This window comes from Anarrhichthys ocellatus, unplaced genomic scaffold, assembly GCF_004355925.1.
Source record: "Anarrhichthys ocellatus isolate YVR2014 unplaced genomic scaffold, GSC_Weel_1.0 scaffold140, whole genome shotgun sequence".
NCBI classification, from domain to species: domain Eukaryota; kingdom Metazoa; phylum Chordata; class Actinopteri; order Perciformes; family Anarhichadidae; genus Anarrhichthys; species Anarrhichthys ocellatus.
The window spans coordinates 361,543-384,986 of record NW_022280170.1 but is presented as its reverse complement, the minus strand read 5'-3'; the positions used below and the strand labels follow the sequence as shown (position 1 = coordinate 384,986).

Sequence of the window (23,444 nt, the reverse complement as noted above, 5' to 3'; positions counted from 1 at the left end):
GGGTTCTTTAAAATTGGCACAAATGTTCACTTGGAGTCAAAGGTCCAGGTTGAAGGTTTTGACCTCACAATTTGCTATATTCAAAAATGAATTGGCTTGACAATAGGGCCGGGCGATGTAGAGAAAATCTAATATCACAATTGTTTTTACCAAATACCTATCGATATGCAACAATATTGTAAGGTTGGTGCTTTTACTAAACATTTACACAATGACATTTTTTTTTTATAAATCATCATTTGTAATGTGGACACAATGACTAAGTTGAATAATAGAAAAGCTAAAACTGTGGTTAGTTCAGAAAATGCCATCACCATACTGTAATGCAGCCTTTAAAACCAGGCAATAACAAGATGTATGTCATATTCAGATATCCAAAATCTATAAATATGAACGTACATGAATCAGAATAGCTGGTCCGTGGATCTATATTGTCTTGTACATGGCAGCATACAGACTACACTACAGACTGGGGTCCAGAATCAATCAAAAGTATAATAAATGGGCCGTGCATATCATTTACAAACTAAGGCCAACGCGTCAGTCCAGACTGCAATATCTCCACAGAAAGCAGAAATGAAGCTGTCATAGTGCACCTTAAACTGACAGCTGAGCCAGATGAAGTGCAGTCAAAGCTTCGTCAGGCAGCAACTAGCAACTGCTTAAAATGCAAAGCCGCCAACTCGGGTGACTGGTCAGAGTGGCCGAAACCTGCTGAATTCCCAGCTTTGCATGAAGCACATCGTCTCAAGCCTTGGTGCATCCCCCTCAGTCCAGAACCTGTCCTTATTATTACTGTACTGCTCTGCATCATACTTGATATTCTGGTACAGTGTTGACTACTTCTGGAAAAATGTGCAGCTCTAAATGAACCAATTTTATGAATGTGTGTGTCAGTTGTATTGATTCCTACCCAAATCTGATGCAACTCTTAGTTTTTAGTGTCTTCTTCATTGAATACAAAGAATCTGTACAACAGTCAAGTTCCTCACAGCTGAAGGGTTTTATTAAACAAAAGCACCTTTCATCAAAATGATCAGGAAAAGTTATGCGAAATATCTCATTTCAAACTTTAGTGACCTAGTCATTAGTCATGTTGTGGTTGTCAACAATGTGTGTTGCTCTTGCTGTTTGCTGCAGCCCGTTTTCAGTGAGTCTGGAGAACAGCCATGTGATTGAGCGGGACCAGATCTTTGTTGGCATCATTGAACGAGGTCCAGATGGAGTCCACCTAAGTTCAGCGTTTGATAGAAGGTTAGTATTCTATTCTACAGACAGTCCTCTACTTTTATCAACAAGTAGTTACACACGAGACACACATGCCAAGCACAGTACACTGGTATGAAGTATGGTGTATATTCTGGCCTGAGCATATACGTCCACAAAACAAATTTCTTCTCCTGTTTTGATTTGTTGCTGAGCTTTCTGAACTTAGATTCCTGTCTTTCTCATAGAATAATTTCCATCTCAATACATCCCAACCGTGTCTCATGTGTTCATCAGACACGTCCTGTGACTCTGCCTTTGGAGCACTCACTTTAATAATACAATAGAGATCTACAGATAACCTTATTGTTGAGATGATGGAAATAGAACTGATCATCTTTCCCTCTGTGACAGGTTTCTTCCTGAAAACATGGCGTCTTTAGGCAACACTGTTGGTAAGATCAAACAATACAGCTTTTTTTGTTGAAATAATGAATGCTCTTACTAATACTGTGACAACTACTACTGCTGCTGCTAATATAGTATTACTACTACTGCTACTACTACTACTACTACTTCTACTATAACTTTTGCTGTTGCAACTATTACTACTACTGCTACTGCTATTACTGCTACCATCAATATTATTACTACCACTACTGCTATTACTACCACTACTACTATTACTTATACTACAACTGCTACGACTACTACTGCTATTCATGCTACTAAAAGTAGTAATACTACTACAGCTATTAGTACGACTGCTACTAGTACTACTACTACTGCTACTACTGTTATATTAAATACTACGACCAATTCTACAGCTATTACTATGACTATTGATACTACTTCTTCTACTACTACAAATATCACCACTGATGAAGTTTTTTAAGCCACAGAAACCATTTTAATATCAAAATGTTCAGCTCTTTCAGGAGAGGGGTGATCTTTAAACTTTTTGAATTATTAAGCTTTTTGCAATTTTTTTTAAATTGGATATCTATTTTCAGCAATGTTTATGCAATTCATTTCAGCTTTCAGCATTCCAACGCATTTTCAGCAGGAAATGCATTTTCTAGTTGTCATCATTTCTGTCTTGATCATCACATTAATAAGTTGCTTGCTGTGTTCTCTCCTCAGCCAACCTGAGCCGTGTTGTTCCTGATGGTCTTTTAGTGTTTTTCCCCTCCTTCCCTTTAATGGAAAAAACCCTGGACTTCTGGAGAGTAAGTGGAAAATCAGCAGAATCATCTGTAGGAAAAGTTCTCCATATATTATATCGTATTTCTGTTGATTTATTTATTTTAGATGTTCCAAATGATTTCTGAATTGAGTGTTGCCATGCAAGATCAGGGTGTGTGTGTGTGTGTGTGTGTGTGTGTGTGTGTGTGTGTGTGTGTGTTCTCTCTCACCAGACTAACGGACATGCAGATCGCATTGAGAACGTAAAGCCCATGTTTGTTGAACCTAAAGGAAAGGGCACCTTTAATAAGGTGATTGTGGTTTTATTTAATATCTACATGAATGACTTTGAAAACCTCTGATTGGAACATCACTGGTAACATTTGCTTAAAGGGCTTGATAACAACAATAGATGTTGTCTCTCTATCTGTTCTTAGGTTATTGACGGATATTACAACAAAGTCGACGATCCAACATCTAAGGGGGGGACATTCTTTGCTGTGTGTCGAGGCAAGGTGAGAGTTTGGAAAAGTCCTAAAACGGTTTTATCTTGATATCTTCCATCCATCCATCCATTTTCCTCCGCTTATCCGGGGTCGGGTCGCGGTGGCAACAGGCCAAGCAGGCTGACCCAGACTTCCCTCTCACCGGCAACATGTTCCAGCTCATTCTGGGGGATCCCGAGGCGTTCCCAGGCCAGCTGGGAGATGTAATCCCTCCAGCGTGTTCTGGGTCTTCCCCGGGGTCTCTTCCCAGTTGGACGTGCCTGGAAAACCTCCAGTGGGAGGCGTCCAGGAGGCATCCTAATTAGATGCCCGAACCACCTCAGCTGACTCCTTTCGACGCGAAGGAGTAGCGGCTCGACTCCAAGCTCCCTCCTGATGACCGAGCTCCTTACCCTATCTCTAAGGATGAGCCCGGCCACCCTACAGAGGAAGCTCATTTCGGACGCTTGTAACCGCGACCTTGTCCTTTCGGTCACGACCCAGAGTTCGTGACCATAGGTGAGGGTAGGAACGTAGACCGAGTGGTAAATTGAGAGCTTTGCCTTCCGGCTCAGCTCCCTCTTCACCAAGACGGTCCGGTGCAGCGCCTGCTTTACTGCTGCAGCCGCACCGATCCGTCTGTCGATCTCCCGCTCCATCTTACCCTCACTCGTGAACAAGACCCCAAGATACTTGAACTCCTTCGCTTGAGGTAGGCACTCCGTCCCCACCTGGAGGGAGCAATCCACCGGTTTCCGGCAGAGCACCATGGCCTCAGATTTGGAGGTGCTAACTCTCATTCCCGCCGCTTCACACTCGGCTGCAAACCGCCCCAGTGAATGCTGGAGGTCACGATCCGAGGAGGCTAACAGGACCACATCATCTGCAAACAGCAGAGAGGCGATCCCGAGACCCCTGAACCTGACGTTCTCCACCCCCAGGCTGCGCCTAGATATCCTGTCCGTGAAAGTCACGAACAGGAACAACCACCGGGAACGTGTCTGACTTATTGCCGAGAATGCGGACACAGCTCCTACTGCAGTCGTACAGAGACCGGATCGCCCGTTGTAATGGGTCCGGCACCCCATACTCCCGCAGCACCCCTCACAAGAACCCCCGAGGGACCCGGTCGAAAGCCTTCTCCAAGTCCACAAAGCACATGTAGACTGGTTGGGCAAACTCCCAGAACCCCTCCAGTAGTCATGCGAGGGTAAAGAGCTGGTCCACTGTTCCACGGCCAGGACGGAATCCGCATTGCTCTTCTTGTATCTGAGGTTCGACAAACGGTCGGAGCCTCCTTTCCAGCACCCTGGCATAAGCCTTCCCCGGGAGGCTGAGTAGTGTGATACCCCGGTAATTCGAGCATCTTGATATCTTTATAACTCCAAAAGGTCAGATGGAGCATTTTAGATGAATAGAGTAAATTGCAATTAAATGCATGATGGATAATTATGACATTTAGAGATGGCTTCTCTTTAGTGGCCCCATCAGCTAAACATTTATTTTGGCTTAATTGCTGGAAAACATTTACTTTCCATCTAACAATGGGAAATTGTTGGATGTTACGTTTTGGAAATTAAGTATCTGAGCTGTTGAAAACTCAGGGATAGTTCAGATGTTTAGAAGTGTGGTTGTATGAGGTTCTTCTCCATACTCAGTGTGTCACTACAGGAGATGGAGTTTGGAGAAACAGACAGGAGTAAAGTAATGTACTGCTGTGATGTATTTCAGACACCTAATATTAGTCTTGTGTAATTGAAGAGAGCACAGATAACGGCTCAGTTGTCCATCAAAAAGGACTGTCTAACAGAAAGGTAAAGAGGTGAACATATTCTAAACATAGCTACAATTAAACCGATGTTGATTCTTTTAGGTGTCTGAAATACATCACAGCAGTACATTACTTTGCTCCTGTACTGGTTCTCCTGTCTGTTTCTCCAAACTCCATCTCCTGTAGTAATACACTGAGTATGGAGAAGAACCTGTTGTGGCTGAAACTTTCCAGAGGGAGGCAAGGCCGCAGGACTTCCGTTGCTGCTAACGTTCGGCAGCAAAGTCGTACAAAAAAATAAGGTGGTTCAGGTTAAAATCAAAAAAGGTATTTAATAATTAACAGAAGCTAAAACAGTTACAATCTGAATTACACTATCGATAGTATATGTTTCATGAAGCCGAGAACACACGACCTGCACCCAATAGTCCAGCCTAGCCACTTATCTATAAAATGGACGCCGCGAGCTCTGAAAGGTCTCCAGTGAAACAGTGTCTTTTAAGTTCTGTCAGTGTCTCAAAGTGTCCGAAAGTGTCTGAAAATGTCCGTGTCAGCTCAGTGATTGGCTGAAATCCAGTAGCCCCCTTCGGGCTCCGCCTCCTTCGGACTCCGCCTGCCCTCTGCTCCGTGCTCCTCACTGACCACTTCCTGTTGACGGTGTCTCTGCATGCTCAGCTTGTCCTCATACGATCATCTTCTGAAAAGTCTTACTCAAATATCCCTTTCTGGCCCTGACGACTATTTCTTACAGTGTTTAATACATACAGTGACTATACTTTTTAGTTTAATACATTCAATGATTATGCTTTTATGGTTTAACACTTCTATAAGTAAATATACTGTAACATATAATATCCTCTATATTGTAAACATATAATACATTCCATAGGTAAATATAATGTGACATTTAATACATTGTGACATTTAATATTCACCACTAGGGGTGCCATTAATCATACTAAGAATGCTTTTAATACTTAAATTCCTCGCAAACTTCATACAACCCATGTAAGACTTACTGGCCACATGTTGGAGGCTCTCACTTGTGATCTGGAAAGCTTTACTCTAATTTAGTTAATATTTCTCACTTAGTTGCATTTGGAGCTTTCCTATCATTTTATCAGGCATATTTGTTGCCATTTAAATGTATTCTAACATTTGGATTTCCATACCACATGAGCATATGGAAGAATAGAATGTGTTTTAAATGTGCACAATAAGCTCTTTGTGCCTATCCATCTTTTTTCTCTATAATGCCATTTAGCTCTAAATAGTTTTTCAATTTGTCCTGTGTATTGCTTTCTTTGTCTCTGTCCATCTTATTGCCAGCATTGCAGTTTTATCAATATTTTTAAAATTTTTATTTCATCAACTTCAATCGAAAGCCGTAGTCGCTCAGCTAGTCTCCTAGCTTTAGAGTAACGGAGTCATTTACTTCATATCACATGTAAGTTCACACACAGGCCTCCCTCTCCCATCACTTCTATTCATGTCTTCCTGTGCCAGGCTAGTGAGGGTCTGGATTTTGCAGACACCTTTGGTCGGGGCGTCATCATCACCGGCCTTCCGTTCCCTCCAAAGATGGACCCTCGAGTCATCCTGAAGATGCAGTTCTTGGATGAGATGAGTCGGAAGAAAACTCCTGGGCTGAAGGTGAGTGGATTGATACCGAGTTTCACTGGAAAGGCTGATGTTGTATTAGTGGCTCAGTGTGTGTGTGTGTGTGTGTGTGTGTGTGTGTGTGTGTGTGTGTGTGATACACAGTACCTGTCTGGACAGGAGTGGTACAAACAGCAGGCTTTCAGAGCTGTGAACCAGGCCATCGGCAGAGTCATTCGCCACAAGGAGGACTATGGAGCCATCTTACTGTGTGATCAAAGGTCAGACATGGAGCTGTCAGTCATACCTATTCCCGCATACTTTGGGCCTCATGCAAGAACCAATCATGAGAACAGATTTGTTCTCAAAGGTGCTGAATGTGATATTCAGAGCATTCATTTAGCATCAAACATCTATTCTCTATGTAAAGATGTGTGTGTGTGTTGTAATCGGAGCTTCTCTGTTCTTCATGTACATAGCCGGGCCTGCCACACGTTCATGTTAGTGCATGTGAGCGTGCCCCTCTGGTGAACGTGATATGAATTTTGAAAATCGCATGAAATATAGATTAGCTGATAAAAGACGTTTAAGTTTAAACAAACAGGAAAGCAGACAAAGAAAATCCCTTGAATGGTTTCACATTCCACAGAAGTGCAACAGCCATGGTTCATGGCACAAGTGGAAATGATAAACTGAATGATGGCTGAAATCCATGTCGCTGCTTCAGTGTCTAGACCCTTTTTACAGCAGACATTTTGGAGTCGATGTAACTGGATGGCCCACTGCTGAATGCTCAGTGGTAGAGCAGGGTCGATCCCCGGCTCCACTAGTCCATGTATCCTTGGGCAACACACTTAACCCCACATTGCTCCCGTAGGCTGTGCCTGTTGGTGTATGAATGGGAATAAATGTTAGATAGTCCTGATGGGCAGGTGGCACCTTGCATGGTCCCTGTCATCAGTATATGAATGGGTGAATGATGACCTGAAGTGTTAAAGTGCTTTGAGTGGTCGGAAGACTAGAAAAAACATATACAAGTGCAGTCCATTTACTAATTCAAACTCCAGCTTTCTGGTGTGACATCATCTGGGATAATGATAATGAAGGTGCATGATTTGGAATAAGGTGATTTAGAATAACAAGTCTTTTCCCGCAGGTTTAAGGGCTCTGGTGCCAGGGCTCAGCTTCCGTCCTGGGTCAGGCCTTATGTGCGTCTGTATGAAAACTTTGGGAATGTAATCCGGGACGTCTCTCAGTTCTTCAGGGTGGCACAGAAAATGGTAGGTTCTAGCATTCACTCAGTTCACAAAATGATACTATTCCTGCCATCAACTATCTTGTTGAGCTTGATTTAATAAGGGCTGTTGATGTTTGCTGTAACACCAGTGTACTGTACTCAGAAACTCATGTTTGGTTTTTGGTGCTGAAAGCAAAATATATATTTATATTTTTAGAATATATATTTGGAAACAATCAACAGCAACATCTCTTCCCAGAAAGTTGATATTGTTACCATCCTGAGACCCCAAAGCACACTCAACTGTCTTATCACCGAACACACAAATACATGTCCAACGCAGGTGTCAAGTCCTTGAGAACATGTTACAGGATGAGTCTCAGGTCCACATGCACATCTGTAAATCAAGATACAAGTCTGTCAGGTTTCTCCATGCTGTTGCTATGGCTACCACAGTGTTAAAGCATGCACTCCAGTGGTGCAGTCTTAGAAAGCAGAACACATGTCCCTGAATTCAATCAATGAATTATAGACCACTGCAGCAGGAAGTGTCTGTCCTACAGAGAGTTTTACAGTTACACATGACAAATATGGAAAAACAGAGCTTCAGTTTGCGTATGTAGTATTCTCTCCTTCACAACGTTTACTTGCACTCAGTTAAATTCCACTTAAGTCAGTCATGAAATGATAATCCCTAAGAACTGTTCATGTTATTAATACAATAGGAGACAGACGACTTTTATGAGAAAGGACAAAGAGATGGATTAAGAAGCACAAACCTCCACCAGTAGAGAGAGGCTGGTGGAGATGGTGACAGTAGTACAGCTGATTTTTCACTAGAATACAGTCTTTACATTAAATCCCAGTGAGACTAGTCTCTGATGTCATTAAGATTTCTGTACAATAAAGGTAAAGTCAGCTTTTTGTCCCACCATAGTTTCATTTGTGCTATTAGTAATGCCTGACTTTCAGAGGTGGAGAATATTCTAGCAAAACTGACCGTCACAAACTGAGCTTAGTAAATAAATGTAAGTAATCAACCTCTGTGAACATGTGCTGTTATTTGTGCGATCCTCCTTTAAATTCATATGCAGAGAGAGAGAGACGCACCCTGCAAACACCATAATGACATGTAAACTGTGACTCTCGCCCGCATCACCTGTTGGTTAAATCCACCACGTGTATCTGTGGCAGAATGTGTTACCCGAAAAGCCGTACATCTGACCAGGCTGTGTGTTGGCACTGCATTATGGAAGTTGGTCCTAGTTGCATTCATCAGCTTGTACTGACTGCCTGTGCTTGGGCTTGTGCCAGAGGCCTGTGGTAGAGAAGAAGGCTGCAGCACAGAGCTGTGGGACAGTGTGCTCACCAGACACTCGATCCTCTGCCTTCCCTTCTGGCTCGTCCTCCCAAAGCGCCCACACCCAGAAGGCCAAGGAGCTGGACGCCCACCTTCCCAGCTTAAAGAGGAGGAGACTCAGTGAGTAGAAAGACAAAGGCAGGGTCTCTACATCTCCTTTAAATCCACAGAGGAAAGGTTAGTCCTTCATTGATTGGTTACCTGTTGTCTGGTCTCTGTGATCAGATGAACACTCTGGAGCCAATGGGATGGCCAGGATCTGCATCGAGTACGAGTGTGAGGTGCAGGAGAGTCAGAAGAGACCAGCCAACCTGCTGGATGCTCTGGAGCGAGGGGACCACTGCGGTGGAGAGGACGATGATGCTGTCGTGGGAGAAGAGAAGGTGGCTTGTTTCCTGAGAGACACCGTGGTCTGTCTCACTAGTCTTTAGACATGTGTGGTTCATACATGTCAAAAAGAGAGGCTTTGTGGAAAAGAGAAGACCTGTGTATACAATAGCCAATTTACTGTGGTAAATGTCTGGTACAGTGCTATTTTCAGTGAGAATCATACTGTGTATAATAGCCTGTGTGTTTGAAGTAGGTCAGTACACCTATAACTGATGAAACAACAACGGTTAAGTCATTTCAAGAGGACTTTGCCTATTTGTTCAATTTGTTGTTCACTTTTTCTTTTGAAGGCCGACCGTTTGTCCACGCTGTCTCTTCAATGTGACAAGAGGATGGATGATGAAATGCGGGGAGGAAAACGTAAAATCAAATTGGTCCAAGAACAGGTACATGTTACATTGTATACAGTTTTTTGTTATGTTAGATTTAGAGGCTTAACACCATTAGAAGAAAAGTCTGCACTGGATCCGTTCTGCTGCAGTGAACTTGGAGCTCCACAGCCAATACACAGTCATGTACTTCAAGCCTAAAAAGATGATTTGTTTTGCAGGTCCTCACATAGATTGTGAGTGAAGTAACTGGTACACGCAGCTGCAAGTGCGAGTAACATCTAAAAGTCTCTACCAAGTTAAAATGGCATCTTTTTAGACTAGGGTGGAAGGATGTTGACGTCTGTCTTACTGACATTCAAGGTATCTCAACAACTATGAGCCAATTTTCTATCATTCTACAGAAGGAACATTTCATTCTGAGTATATTCATACATACATTTTAAACATTTCCAGAAATGTCAATATACACAGTTATTACAGTAATAACAACTGGATTGGTGGCCTGACCCAACACCAAAATGCTGGCCAATCATAGCTCCTTCTGCTGCTTTGTGGGTTGGACTTGATACATATTTACTCCAGGTGGCATACTGCTTATGTGTCTTTAAAGGATAGAGTGCTGACTAAATTAGAGTGGTCATTTGGATTATGATGAGTACTACTCATCCTCAGAAACACTAAATACAGTTGTAGGAAGTAAGTTAGTAAAATAAGCGTGGTCAAAGTGTTTGAAAGGCAGGAGGATCTACTGAATACCCAGGATCTACTGAATACACAGCTGCATACCCAGCTGTATGGAAGTGTAGAAGGAAATGAGTGGAATACCCCTTTAATCAGGTTATATTTATCTCTATAAGTATTAAGTTATACTGTTTTATATTATACATCTAATTTAATATATTCAACTATGTCATAGAATATATTATTATATTACGTAAAGCACAATCAAAAAGCAATAACTATTACGTCATCACACAGCCACACGCATAAAAAGGGTTGCACATAACAACACAGACCAACTCAAGCCTCTCAGGCTTCCATAGCACACAGTTAAAGGTAGGTCCACATAAAGAGGCTGAGACTGAGGTCCTTGAGAGGATGCATACTGTAATGTGGCTCCTTCATTCTCCACAAGAATGCATGCTATACACAGGAAATGACGGCTCCCATTTATGATTATAAGTTGTTAAACCATATGTACTGTACTTGTTTTTATTGAGTTCTAGATACATACATCTATATAATACATTTGGAAGTTGGTTTCAGTGTTTTTTGTCTTTGCAGATGATTACGTTCTGCAAAAACAAAATTGTCCTTTTTAATTAGTTTTATAGTATCTGGTAGAGTTAAGGACAGGACCATCCCAATACATTGCTGGTTGTTGATTTTTAAACATCATATTCATGCAGTGGCGGGCCGTGTATTTTATGCCTGGGCCTTCTGTGCTGTCCTACTACAGTTGAACAGCTACGGTGCAGATACATGAATCCGTGCATGACGGGACGCTGCGTCATTAACGGACAATGCATAGTCAAATCAACGTAATTAACACAATGACAACCACAAAGTCATAAGAACCAGTCACATATATTGATATGACAGCAAAGCATGACATATCAATCCAGCAAACTTGCAGCAGATCCACGCATTCCACAACACAAGAGCACGAACCATTTAAATATTATTCATAAAAACGTTACTGCAGATGTAAAAAAACAAACGCAGTTTGTCACATACCGAATTCTTTGTTGACAAAGTTTAATCCCAGTACATCGTTCCAGTAAGAAGTCCTTCTCAATTCATGGACGCCAGTGACAGTCGAGCCTCCCCAGTTGTATTTTGTATAATACATTGTGTATTTATGAAAAATTATTAAATTATAATTAGTGCTGGGCAACGATTAAAATATTTAATCACATGGATTTTTTGCGATTAATTGCATTGTTATGGCAAAGTTCAATAATGAATTCAAAAGTAGTGTATTGCACACTTTTATTTTAAAAGTACTGCTATATACTTAATGTGAATATAATTCATACTTTGTTGGCATCTTATTCTGAAAACCGGATGTTCGTCTGAAGAAACCGGATGTTGTCTCACGTTAATCTTTCCGCTAACTTTCAAAGTCCTTCGCTCTCTCCCGATCTGTGCCGTTTCAATGCGTTTACCGTGAATTTCAGCATATAGGTGCACTAAAATGTAAGTGTCTGTTGAGTTGACCACGGAGATCTGAGTGTCTGCTGACTTTACCGCAGCAATGTCCAGTAGTCTCCAGGGAGAGCAACAGCTGATGCAGCTTCTCTCTTTATTTCTGCCCCCCGACCAGAAGCGGAAGTCGCCTTTTCTCTACAGCAACCCTGAAGGGACATCATATCTCCAATACAAAACGATAAACATGAGACAGTCTGTTACAATAATAATAAATTAAAAATACTTACCTGTTTTTTTTTGTTGTTGTTTTCTAATTATTATTTTTTTTTTTTTCCCATCTCAAAAGGCTCAAGGACATACACACACATACACAACTGACTATAGGATGTTTGCTGGCTTTTATCCCACTGTTCTTGTCATCCTCTGTTGTTATGTCTATGTATTGTCTCTTGTCTTTCAATTAAAAAAAATCTAAAAGAGTTATAATAAATTTAAAAAATGCGTTAACGCGCGATAAAATAATTGTCGGCGTTAATTAATAAATGGGTTAACGCAAAATTAACGCGTTAACTTGCCCAGCACTAATTATAATATAGCTATAACTTTGTGATTCTGTTTAGGCCAGCAGAGAAGGCTTAGCTGGCCCTGATGGCCCACCACTATATTTATGGTGTTTCAGATTGTTTTTTGTTTCTTAAAAGTTTTTTTCATTGCAAATATCAGCAGTGTATTTTTCTCCCTCCTTGTTGAAGAAGTCGCGCGTGTCGGAGGATGTCTCTGGGGAAGGCTCATCCAGCAGCAGGGTCAGGAGTTTCCTGGCAGAGATGAAGAAGTCACTGAGCCAGTTCAACTTTGACCGCATCATACAGGCTCTGCAGACCTACAAGAAGACTGACAGCCTGGACGTGCTGCTCACTGAGGCGGCTGTCCTAACTGAGGACGCTAATACACACTGTCTGCTCCGAGGTAAGCCTCCTCCTTTTTTTTCTATCAGGGAGCTTAACAGTGTAGTGAATAACAGGCTGCTAAGCGGTTATGGCCAGAAGGGATCCGTCTTGTGTAAAGCTCTCGTGAGAGTTTGTGTTCACGATACAGTCTACGGTTTACTTACGGCAGGCAGTCATCTTGTATCTCTACACTTTAAATGCAGTGAATCATTTGCTTTAGACTATGGTTCTAGTAATGTAATGAATTCATGAATCAAGGTCAATGTTAAGATTATTTGTTATTATCTTAAAGCAGAGGTCTTCAACAGGGGGTCCGCGACCCCTAGGGGGTCCGTGGAGGTACTGCAGGGGGTCCGCAAAAGTTTTGGTTGATAAGACAATTTTTTTTCTAAACATGAATCTGCCCATTATTTTAATATTTCAGTGTTGTATGCAAGATAACAGGTATCTTTATGCATGGCAGTGGCACTAATAGGCCATCACTCATTTTGGTTTCCACATTTATGTTTAAAATGAAAACGTCAATTTGAATAGCTTGTATGCATGATTATCATGCAATTGACAGATAATGTTGATATTGGCATTGGTATCAGCTGACAGGGTATGTTTCTAAATGGCAGTGGCACGGCCACCCTACTCACTGTGTCTTGCACATGTTTAAAATAAAAACATGAATATATGAACCTGTGTATTATTTGAATAGCTTAGTATTGAATGCACAATAAAGAGGTATTCATGGTACCAGCCAGGCCCAGTTTACTATAAAACACAATTTTATACAATATATATAGTCGGGGGTCCCTGCTCCATCTCTCTATCAGTTTGGGGGTTCTTGGCCTGAAAAAAACGTTGAAGACCCCTGTCTTAAAGTATTAACAAGGACGTTTCATTTTGGGTTGATTTTGGCGATCCCTGTGGACAAAAGTGGAATTGTCTCTAAGCTGGTTTTGGTTCTCCAGTGCTTCCTTCCCTCCAGCGAGCCCAGTAGTATAGCCTGGGCCTCCAGCAGCGTGCTGTCCATGTTGGCTCTCAGCGAGGTAAAGCTCTGCTGCTGCTGGTCTCTGAGCTCTCCCCCTCCAGATAGAGCTCCGACTGCAGGGAAGCCAAATCTTGAGGCATTGAGACTGATTGATAACCAGTAAAGAGGAGGTAAAAATCCACATTCAACATTAATGCAGTAGAACAATCATCTTTCCACCGTGAAGGCTATCCCGCCCAACTTGGAATCCGGAGCCTTCAAATTTTTTATTTATTTTTAAAAAAAAAATTTAACCGATTCGCTCTGTTTACATCGAGAACGTGAAGTCATATTTATCTCTTTTTTTCAAAAGCCACTCATGCTGTGTCTTTTACAGCAGTGTCTTTTATTCTATTCACCAAACAAATGAGAATGGAAGTTTATTGCATAATGTACTTCAATTGAATGCAACAGACCTGCTATATTTAGAACAGGCACTACATTCTGAGACACTACTGTAGTTGTGTTGCTTCTATTGTATAGTAGGGTTTGAGGCTGTACTTTAAGTGAGTTTAATATTTTGTCCACGTCATTTATATAAATGGAGGAGCAAACATATTAATAACAGTCTACACAGTTTCAGATAGACCATAGAGTTCAATCAACCACCTGTTGCAAAGGTACCGTTTAGCCACACTAGCAGCATGGCTCCAGGGATGGCAATGTTGGCCTGTCTGTCAACAACAATTGGATGGATTGTCATGAAATTAGTTTGAAACGTTCATGTTCCTCTCAGGATGAATTGTGATAACTTTGATCCCCTGACTATTCTAGCGCCACCATCGGTTCACAATGTGAATGCTTGGTTTACCTGCTATAGACTCCTAGTCTTGTTCTGACAGGACGGTTGTGTGCGATTTATTTCAGGGTAGAGGGTTTAAGATTTTCTGCCTTACATCACTGTGTGTTATGGAGACCCATGAGCAAGACAGGATTACCTACTCAGTGCAAAGCGGGATACTGCCCAGGGTCCTAAAATCCAATGTACAGAGTGTCAGTTATTTGCAAATAATTTGATTATTTGCAAATTTGGTGATTAACAAGTCGAGTTTGGCCAACGAAGGTGTATTCTTATCTACATTTTGTGGTCTGTCTGGTAGAGGGGCCCTGGGACAAAAGATTGTCTTCATCAGTGTAGTTTTATATTGTGCTCACATGGTGCATATCCCTCAATACAGTTGTGCTTAATGCAATGGCACAGGTAGCGATGGTGAAAGGATTTGTTTTTAGGTCTTTAACTGAATGCCTTTATTGCCAACATCAAGAAAGAGTGCAGGCCTAAACTGATCCCAAATGAGTTTATATTTAGGCTGTCAGAAATAACCCCTCTGTGTCACAGGCCTGTACCAGTTTGTTCGCCCACATCACAAGAAGAGGTTTGATGAGAAATGCCAGCAGCTGACTGGACAGGGCTGTGGACACAAACCCAATCACTCACTGTCAGTGGACGAGAAGAAAGCACTGATGCTGCAGAGCGGTATGAAACACTCATCCCAACCCAACACTGCACTCTTCTTCATATGTTGGAAATGTGTCTCACAATACTAGCAAGCTCAAAGATACAAAATGTTCACATTAGTCTTTAAAGTTTGTGAAAATGGACATTACTCCGTCATTATCAGGATGCTTCTTTTGTCCGTCCAACTGTCCAAAACTCCAAAAGGGGTTTTCAAACTGTTCAGCAGACAGAGACTGGCCATACTATTTCTTTCTGCTTGACAGTTTTGTGTCCATCTGAAATCTGTTTCCTTGTTAAGACCCTTGAATCTCTGGTTGGTGACTACAGTAACTATGTGCTTATGTAGACTGGACTCTCCCACAACAGCAGTCCGGTTTGGTTCCAGGACTTAGGAGCATCTCAGCAACTGCACTTGTTTAAAATGATATTGGACATTCTCCGGACAAAAAAACAGCACTGAGCAAATGAACATGTCATAAGGTGGAGGGCTTATCTGTGTTCAAGTCTTCCTGTTGTTATTAACTGACGGTACAGTAGGAAAGGAAGACAAAATCTTTAACTGTTCCGTTTTCTTTTCTTCAAGCTACAGCCAGTCAGCCTGCTGTGGGTCTGACCTCCTCTACTTGGACGTCTACCTGCAGTCAGCTGAATACACAGCAGCTCAACAAAGGAGGACCCCACCTAAACCAGCAGGGACCCAGAGATCCTCAGACTGGTAGGACTTCACATCCTTCTACCTTTGACTTCACTAATTATCAGGTATTCAGTGCAGCTTGTATATATCTAGATCCTCGTCTCCTGAGTCTTAGTGCTCCTTTGATCACTGCTTGTACTGCCCATAGACTTAATGTAACACTCATTACTGGTAGGATACCAGCAGAATGGAAGTCAGCTCAGGCCATCCCACTGCACAAAGGTGGGTCCACCTATCACATGAACAGATGTCCACTGTCTAACATTATCTTGACATCCCAAAACCCCACCAGTCAGCACGTCCACGCAATTCTTCTACTACGTGATTTAATTTGATGAGAGTTCAGCTCTGTGAAACATGACAAATTTACCAGAAGAACTGAGTGAACTGTGAAAAGTTCAGCTTGATCCCTCTGCTTAATCCCTCCGATCTTGTAAACTACTACAATAACACACTCTCCTCCTGTCTTGATCAGCTGGCTCCCATTAAAACCAAACTGTCTCATTCACACACTCAGCTCCCTGGTACACTCCTGAAATCCTGTAAGCGCCAGCTTGAAAGACTCTGCAAGAAAACAGGTTTAACAGTCCATCTCCAAGTCCACTCTGACTACCTTCAGCAATACAAAGACGCTCTCATCTCAGCCCGGTCCACCTACTACTCGCACCTCCTACACTCTGGCTCCTCTAACCCAAAGGCTCTCTTCTCCACAATAAACAAGCTTCTCAAACCCAGGGACAACACCTCCACATCCTTCACAGTGAACAAATGCAACTCTTTCCTTTCATTTTTCCAAACAAAAATTGACACAATCTACAGTAATCCTCATCCCCCATCCTCAAAAAACCTGGACTTGACCCTGGCACCATGAGCAATATCCGGCCCATCTCCAATCTTCCCTTTCTGTCAGAAATACTGGAACGCGTTGTCGCTGCACAACTCAAAGCCCACCTCATCTCAAACGATCTGTTTGAGCCACTTTCAATCCGGTTTCCGCTCACAGCACAGCAATGAAACAGCCCTCCTCAAAGTCACCAACGACCTCCTCCTCTCGTCAGACGCTGGTCAACTCAACATTCTCATCCTCCTCAACCTCACTGCAGCTTTCAACACCATCAACCACAACATCCTTCTCTACCGCCTCAAATCCTGCCTCAATATCACCAGAACTGCTCTCTCCTGGATTAAATCATATTTTACAAACGGACAACATCAGTATCAACAACTGCACCTCCTCCACTGCTCCACTGTCTCAAGGCGTCCCCCAGGGTTTGGTGCTTGGTCCTCTTCTGTTCATCCTCTCCTTGCTCCCTCTTGGTAATATCATACGTCAACATGGTCTCCACTTCCAATGCTATGCCGATGATGTCCAGCTCTACATCTCCACAAAAGCCATTACCACTGCTACTCACTCCACTCTGACCAACTGCCTCACTGACATTAAATCATAGATGCAAACCAACTTCCTCAAACTGAATTGTGATAAATCTGACATGATGATCATCGGTCCCAAATCCCTCACTAAAACCAGTCACAACTTCTGCCTCACCAACTCCACTCTGTCCCCCTCCCCACACATCCGCAATCTCAGAGTCATGTTCGACAGCAACCTCTCCTTTGAACACCACGTTAACCAAATCACCAGAACTGCCTTTTTCCACTTCAAAAACATAGCCCGTCTCCGCCCATCACTCTCCTTATCTGCTGCTGAAACTTTGATCCACGCCTTCATCACCTCCAGAATCGACTACTGCAACAGTATTCTTCATGGCACATCATCCAAAATCCTAACTAAACTCCAGTACATCCAGAACTCTGCTGCTCGCCTGCTCACCCGCTCCCGTGATCACATCACCTCTGTTCTCCAGAATCTCCACTGGCCCCCCGTCCCACAACGGATCCAATATAAAGTCCTTCTCCTGACTCATAAAGCCCTCCACAATCAGGCCCCCTCCTACCTCACCGACCTGCTCCACCACCACACTCCATCCCGTCGGCTCCGCTCCTCTGATGCCTGTCTCTTCCACTCAGGACCAAGCCCTGGACATAGGGCGACAGAGCCTTCTCCATAGCTGCCCCCTCCCGCTGGAACTCTCTCCCCAAACACATGCGAGACTGCACCGATCTTTCCATGTTCAAATCCCAAATCAAAACTCACCTTTACAGAACTGCTTTTAATGTGACCAATATTGTGTGTTTTATGTTTTTAGTGTATAGCTTTTTTATATGATGATTTTAATGTAAAGTGTCGTTGAATATTCTGAAAAGTGCTCTATAAATAAAATGTATTATTATTATTGATCACTAAATTTACATTTGAAATGACTGACGAGGCAAATAGAGTCAACTGTTTCTACTGTCAGAGGAAAACCTCCTTCAACAAATTATATATAATTATATTATTATATAACGGAGCCGAGCTTACTCGTAAACATCTACTCCTTTAAAAGATAGTTTCTGTTTATGAGTCATAATAAATCATAAACTAACTAATTTGGCCAACATGATTTAACATAATTCATTACTAATTTAAGATATATGTAAAGTGAGTAAGTGTGATGTTTTCCAGATAATGCTCCTCTGCCTTAATAATGCAGTTTACACATTCATGCAACTACTTATTTATGAAATCTGAGTTCTGCTGAGCGAAACATGACTCCAGGTTTACCAGTAGAACTCAGTAATATGGGAAAAAAAACAAAATTTTGTCGGGTAGCAAACATTATCAGTTTCAAATAACCTATGACATGCTTCCATATGGTTCTGTGGAGAGAGAGGTTCTTCTGTAGTTTCAACAGACCGCTCCGACACTATGCTGAGTGATCTGCATATGTGACACTAATCAGATTTGTGTCACATGAGAGCAAAAACCAAGTGCTCATTTAGACTATAACTGTGTTCTCCCACAACAGCAGTCCGGTTTGGTTCCAGTACTTAGGAGCATCTCAGCAACTGCACTTGTTTAAAATGATATTGGACATTCTCCGGACAAAAAAACAGCACTGAGCAAATGAACATGTCATCTGTGTTCAAGTCTTCCTGTTGACACGAGAGTTATTAACTGACGGTACAGTGGGAAAGGAAGACAACATCTGTAACTGTTCCGTTTTCTTTTCTTCAAGCTACAGCCAGTCAGCCTGCTGTGGGTCTGACCTCCTCTACTTGGACGTCTACCTGCAGTCAGCTGAATACACAGCAGCTCAACAAAGGAGGACCCCACCTAAACCAGCAGGGACCCAGAGATCCTCAGACTGGTAGGACTTCACATCCTTCTACCTTTGACTTCACTAATTATCAAGTATTCAGTGCAGCTTGTATATATCTAGATCCTCATCTCCTGAGTATTAGTGCTCCTTTGATCACTACTTGTACTGCCCATAGACTTAATGTAACACTCATTACTGGTAGGATACCAGCAGAATGGAAGTCAGCTCAGGCCATCCCACTGCACAAAGGTGGGTCCACCTATCACATGAACAGATGTCCACTGTCTAACATTATCTTGACATCCCAAAACCCCACCAGTCAGCACGTCCACGCAATTCTTCTACTACGTGATTTAATTTGATGAGAGTTCAGCTCTATGAAACATGACAAATTTAGGTCAACCTATCACATGAACAGATGTCCACTGTCTAATCCTATCACGCAGCATTAATAAGTCTATACAAATGTATATGAACTAGCAAGTTTGAGTGTATTTTGGTTGAAGAACAATGTAGCTTGGTTTGAATGAATGGTTATTAAGTATGAAATAGATTCCACTATTCTCTTGTCGTGTTAATCAGGTTCTGCTTCAAAGAGAGACGTCCCCGCTGCCTTTCTGGCTGATGTGAAGAAAGCCATCGGAGCAGAGAAATCAGCTCGGCTCTTTCAGGCCATTCAGAGCTACAAGAAGACGGACAGCTATGAAGAGCTGGTGACCACAGTGGTGAGCTTATTCACAGAGAGAGATGAGGACTTCAACCTTCTAATCAGTAAGTTCTTTCAAATCACGACAATGTTTTACACTCTTGTCGGAGGTTGTCTCTCTTCTCTCACTTTCGTCTTTCTTTTCTTAGGATTCAGCATGTTTATTCCCCCTCGCCACAAGAAGCAGTACAAAGAGATGTTGGATGCTTTGATAGGTCAGTCCGTCTCTGCTGCTGAAGTTCCTGCTGCGAGTGAAGACCATCAAAGACAAGGTGAAGAACAACCTGATGTATTATAGTATCATAGAAACGTGTTGGTATTTCTTTTATCCTCCTCGAGGGTTAGAGAAGAGCTCAGAGGATCTGGAACAAACTGTTTGGCAGTCTAGCTACTAGATGTCAAAGGTTGGTAGTTGCACTGCACCAGTGTTGGAGCTGTTGAAGTGAAACTGGTTAAAGAATATCTTACCAAGGTTTAGATGAGGAGATCAGCCAGCACTTTTGGCAGAAGTTACCAGTTCCCCCTGCTTCCAGAACTATGTTTGACGAAACACACCATTGTGGTACCACTGTTCTTGCATCGAGGACATTTGACTGAAGAATCGCTTTACTTGTATTCTCTTTATTAACAGGGTTTGGGGAAATCTGAGGACCACAATATTGTTAATAAAGTGAGCACCATTGTACAGGTATTCATTTAGATTCTTCTTGTAGTCAACAGATTCCATGACATGATCCTACTCTGCCTGTGGCTCTCAGCTCCAATCCCATTGGTTCCCATTGAAGACGTAAATCTTTCAAAACCCCTAAAACAATATATAGTTTAGTTTTTAAAGAAGGCTGAGTAGTTTTCTAAAACAGTAGTTTTTACCAAACATAATTTAAACAGAAGGAAATAATGTATTTGTTGGGGACTATTTTATGCAGTGGATTATCTACATTTGGCACTCTAGTGAGTATTTGGCTCAGCAGGACTTTGTATGTAGAATTGAAACAGAGGCGAGACAGACCTCGTCTGTTATACTGTCATTAACTTACTGCTGACTCCTCTCTCACTAGTCTTAACCAGTAGGGGCCGCTAGTGATAACACAGCTCCGTGCATCTCCAACCACCAGCACTACTAAACCACCAGTAACCCCCCAACACAACACCTCTGCTGAAACCCAGGTCCTTGCAGCACTACTGGACAAAATCACCAACTATTCAAGGAACTCAATGAGAACACAAAATGGTTGTAGTCAGGCCAGAGAACACACTAGAATGTCCAGTATGCTCTGCCTATTTGCTGTCAGCATGCTATCAAGTAGCACTGTAGTTGCCCATTTTAGCTGACTCTAAAATATTGCTCTTGCATTCCAAGATTGCATCAATGAGACAGATTAATGCATCCTCTATTGCTGACAGCCCATGCTGCGGTCCTACGCTCACACTGGGATGAGCGGAGTACAGCAGCACGTTGGGCCGACACACGCCATCATTGTCCCACTGCGAGTCCAGCCCGGACAGCTGAGGCTGCACTGGCAGAGCAGAGCTCTCCCTCCGCATCCTGCTGCCACTAGGGGCAGCTGAGTTCATCAAAATACAGGGATGGAAATATTTAGTTGACTCAACTTCTTACTTTTGTCTGTTGGACTAATGTCCCTTGATCTGCATAGTTCAGGCCTATCCACTTCTTCTACTCCATCAGCAGATGTGACATTTTGCTTCTCCTCTGTCACCAAATCATGTCATGGTTACTTGGGTGCAACTGTGGCTCAGTAGTACAGCAGGGTCGTCCTAATCAGAGGATCAGTGGTTTGATCCCCGGCTCTACTAGTCCATGTTAATGGGAAAGACGCTTAACCCCAAATTGCTCCCGTAGCTGTGTGGTGTATGAATGATTAGTTAGAGTCCTGATGGGCATGGTAGCCCCTGTCATCAGTGTATGAATGGGTGAATGATGACATGTAGTGTTAAAGTGCTTTTTAACTTACCAACAACGAGGTCATGGCCCCCACATTGTTTTTAAATGCTAGTTGTTTTTTGCCCATAAACTGGGCAAATATCGGTAAACTGTTTGAACGCACCATCACTGTACGCTTCACACATCACACAGAGAATATGGGACTACTGGCTATTCACTACCGATAACATCCTCAAGCTGTTAGAAGGAATCATCCGCAGTTTCACCAAAAGAAAAATTCACCATGACTTTCAAAAAAGTTTTTGCCAAAATGTGGCACAAATTCTACACACCACATACATTTAATACAGCATCTTTTCTCTTCATTTTTACTTTTATCTAGCTTTAGTTTTGCACAAGAAGAAAATATAAAATATTGCCAGACTTACTGTATCCTTTATGATACTGTAGAATTATTTGTGGATTAAGTCATCTTTGAAATCCTCTGCTGGTTGATCATAGTGAAAATGTGGTGCAGTGTGTCAGCCCATTGCTCTGTGTTTGGGTCAGATATGTGGGGCTGGTGTATCAGCCTTCATTTCTGTCTGCCACTGCGTCTTCTTTAACACTACATATTATTGGGTGGTAAAAGTTGTTGATGTTAAAATGTATCCAATAGTTTGTTTAAATAAAAATATCAGTAAAACTTCCAACGCTTCTTCCCACTATGAGACCTTGTTATGATCCTTTTTACTTTTTTTTTTTTCTAGGGTCGTCATCACCGCCTTTCAAGACACAGAGCAAGATTTCCAGTTTTTTCTCCAGCAGCCAAAGAAAGTAGAATCTGAGTTATAGGAACATTGTGTATGTATTTAAAATGGCTCATAACTTTTCCTGCTGACAAAGCCATGAACTCACCAGGCTATGCTCTGAGGCTTTGTAATGTATCTGTACATGAGGCCAACAGCCTGTTCAGTATTCAATTGCTCTTTTTTAACTGAATGTCATGAAAATGTAATATAGAAAAATATTATGTTAATCTTGTGTTTTTATATTTATTCAGCTAATTAAATTCATGAAATTACTAGTGTCTCACTGACTCCATAATGTAGCCCGCTAATTGGTAGAATAGGGATATCTTTTGATGTCAAAGGTCACACTATACCAGGCATGTCCAAAGTCCGGCCCGCGGGCCAATCACGGCCCGAGGTCAGATTTTATATGGCCCGCACCTTCTGTCTTAAAATGCATTATTTATGGCCCGCCAGCACAGTCAAAACGGAATGAATGAATCATACAAATTCAACATGCAATTCCTCTTTTTACCTCATGGTGGCAGCACCACTCTAACTGTCTGGCTGTTTGAAATTGGCTCTGACCCTTGAACTGTCATGTTACGGCAAGTAAAAAAAGGAAAGTCGATAATGAGGGCCGCCGCTTCCAGGAGAGGTGGAGATCGCAATATTTTTTTAACCGAAAACCGAAACAACTGTGTCTGCCTAATTAGTCATGAGACTGTTGCCTTGTTTAAGGAATATAACGTAAAGAGACACTACGAGACCAAACATGCTAACGCTACAACAAGCTATCAGAGAGCGACCGTGCTAGAAAAGTGAAGCAACTCCAAGATAACTTGGCCACACAGCAGCGGTCCTTTTCACATGAAAACATCATCAAAGTAAGCTACGACGTGGCCATGGCAATTGCTAAACATGACAAACCTTACGGAAAGTGAGTTTATCAAAGACTGACAATGAAAATAGCAGAAAACATTTGCCCCGAGAAGAAGACAGTTTGCTAATGTTTGCCGGGCTCG

General features: G+C 42.2%; 1 protein-coding gene across 6 annotated transcripts in view; it reads left to right on the top strand.

Moving 5' to 3' along the window:
- The window catches only part of rtel1 (regulator of telomere elongation helicase 1), a 40,620-nt gene extending 17,908 nt beyond the window's left edge, over nt 1-22,712 (top strand). For 2 of the 6 annotated variants that reach the window (XM_031877569.1, XM_031877574.1), the window contains 18 exons: nt 1,141-1,254; nt 1,621-1,661; nt 2,350-2,435; nt 2,625-2,702; nt 2,829-2,906; nt 6,154-6,300; nt 6,412-6,527; nt 7,403-7,526; nt 8,798-8,963; nt 9,069-9,226; nt 9,524-9,619; nt 12,469-12,682; nt 15,021-15,158; nt 15,724-15,855; nt 18,957-19,088; nt 19,623-19,811; nt 19,896-20,018; nt 22,399-22,712. In XM_031877569.1, coding sequence (XP_031733429.1) covers nt 1,141-1,254; nt 1,621-1,661; nt 2,350-2,435; nt 2,625-2,702; nt 2,829-2,906; nt 6,154-6,300; nt 6,412-6,527; nt 7,403-7,526; nt 8,798-8,963; nt 9,069-9,226; nt 9,524-9,619; nt 12,469-12,682; nt 15,021-15,158; nt 15,724-15,855; nt 18,957-19,088; nt 19,623-19,811; nt 19,896-20,018; nt 22,399-22,469 — 2,203 coding nt within the window. In that variant the 3' untranslated portion in view covers nt 22,470-22,712. Of the gene's footprint in view, nt 1-1,140; nt 1,255-1,620; nt 1,662-2,349; nt 2,436-2,624; nt 2,703-2,828; nt 2,907-6,153; nt 6,301-6,411; nt 6,528-7,402; nt 7,527-8,797; nt 8,964-9,068; nt 9,227-9,523; nt 9,620-12,468; nt 12,683-15,020; nt 15,159-15,723; nt 15,900-18,956; nt 19,089-19,622; nt 19,812-19,895; nt 20,019-22,398 lie in introns of those variants that run through there. The other 4 variants (XM_031877570.1, XM_031877571.1, XM_031877572.1 and 1 more) reach the window with 4 other exon arrangements.
- The last annotated feature ends 732 nt before the right edge of the window (nt 22,713-23,444 follow it).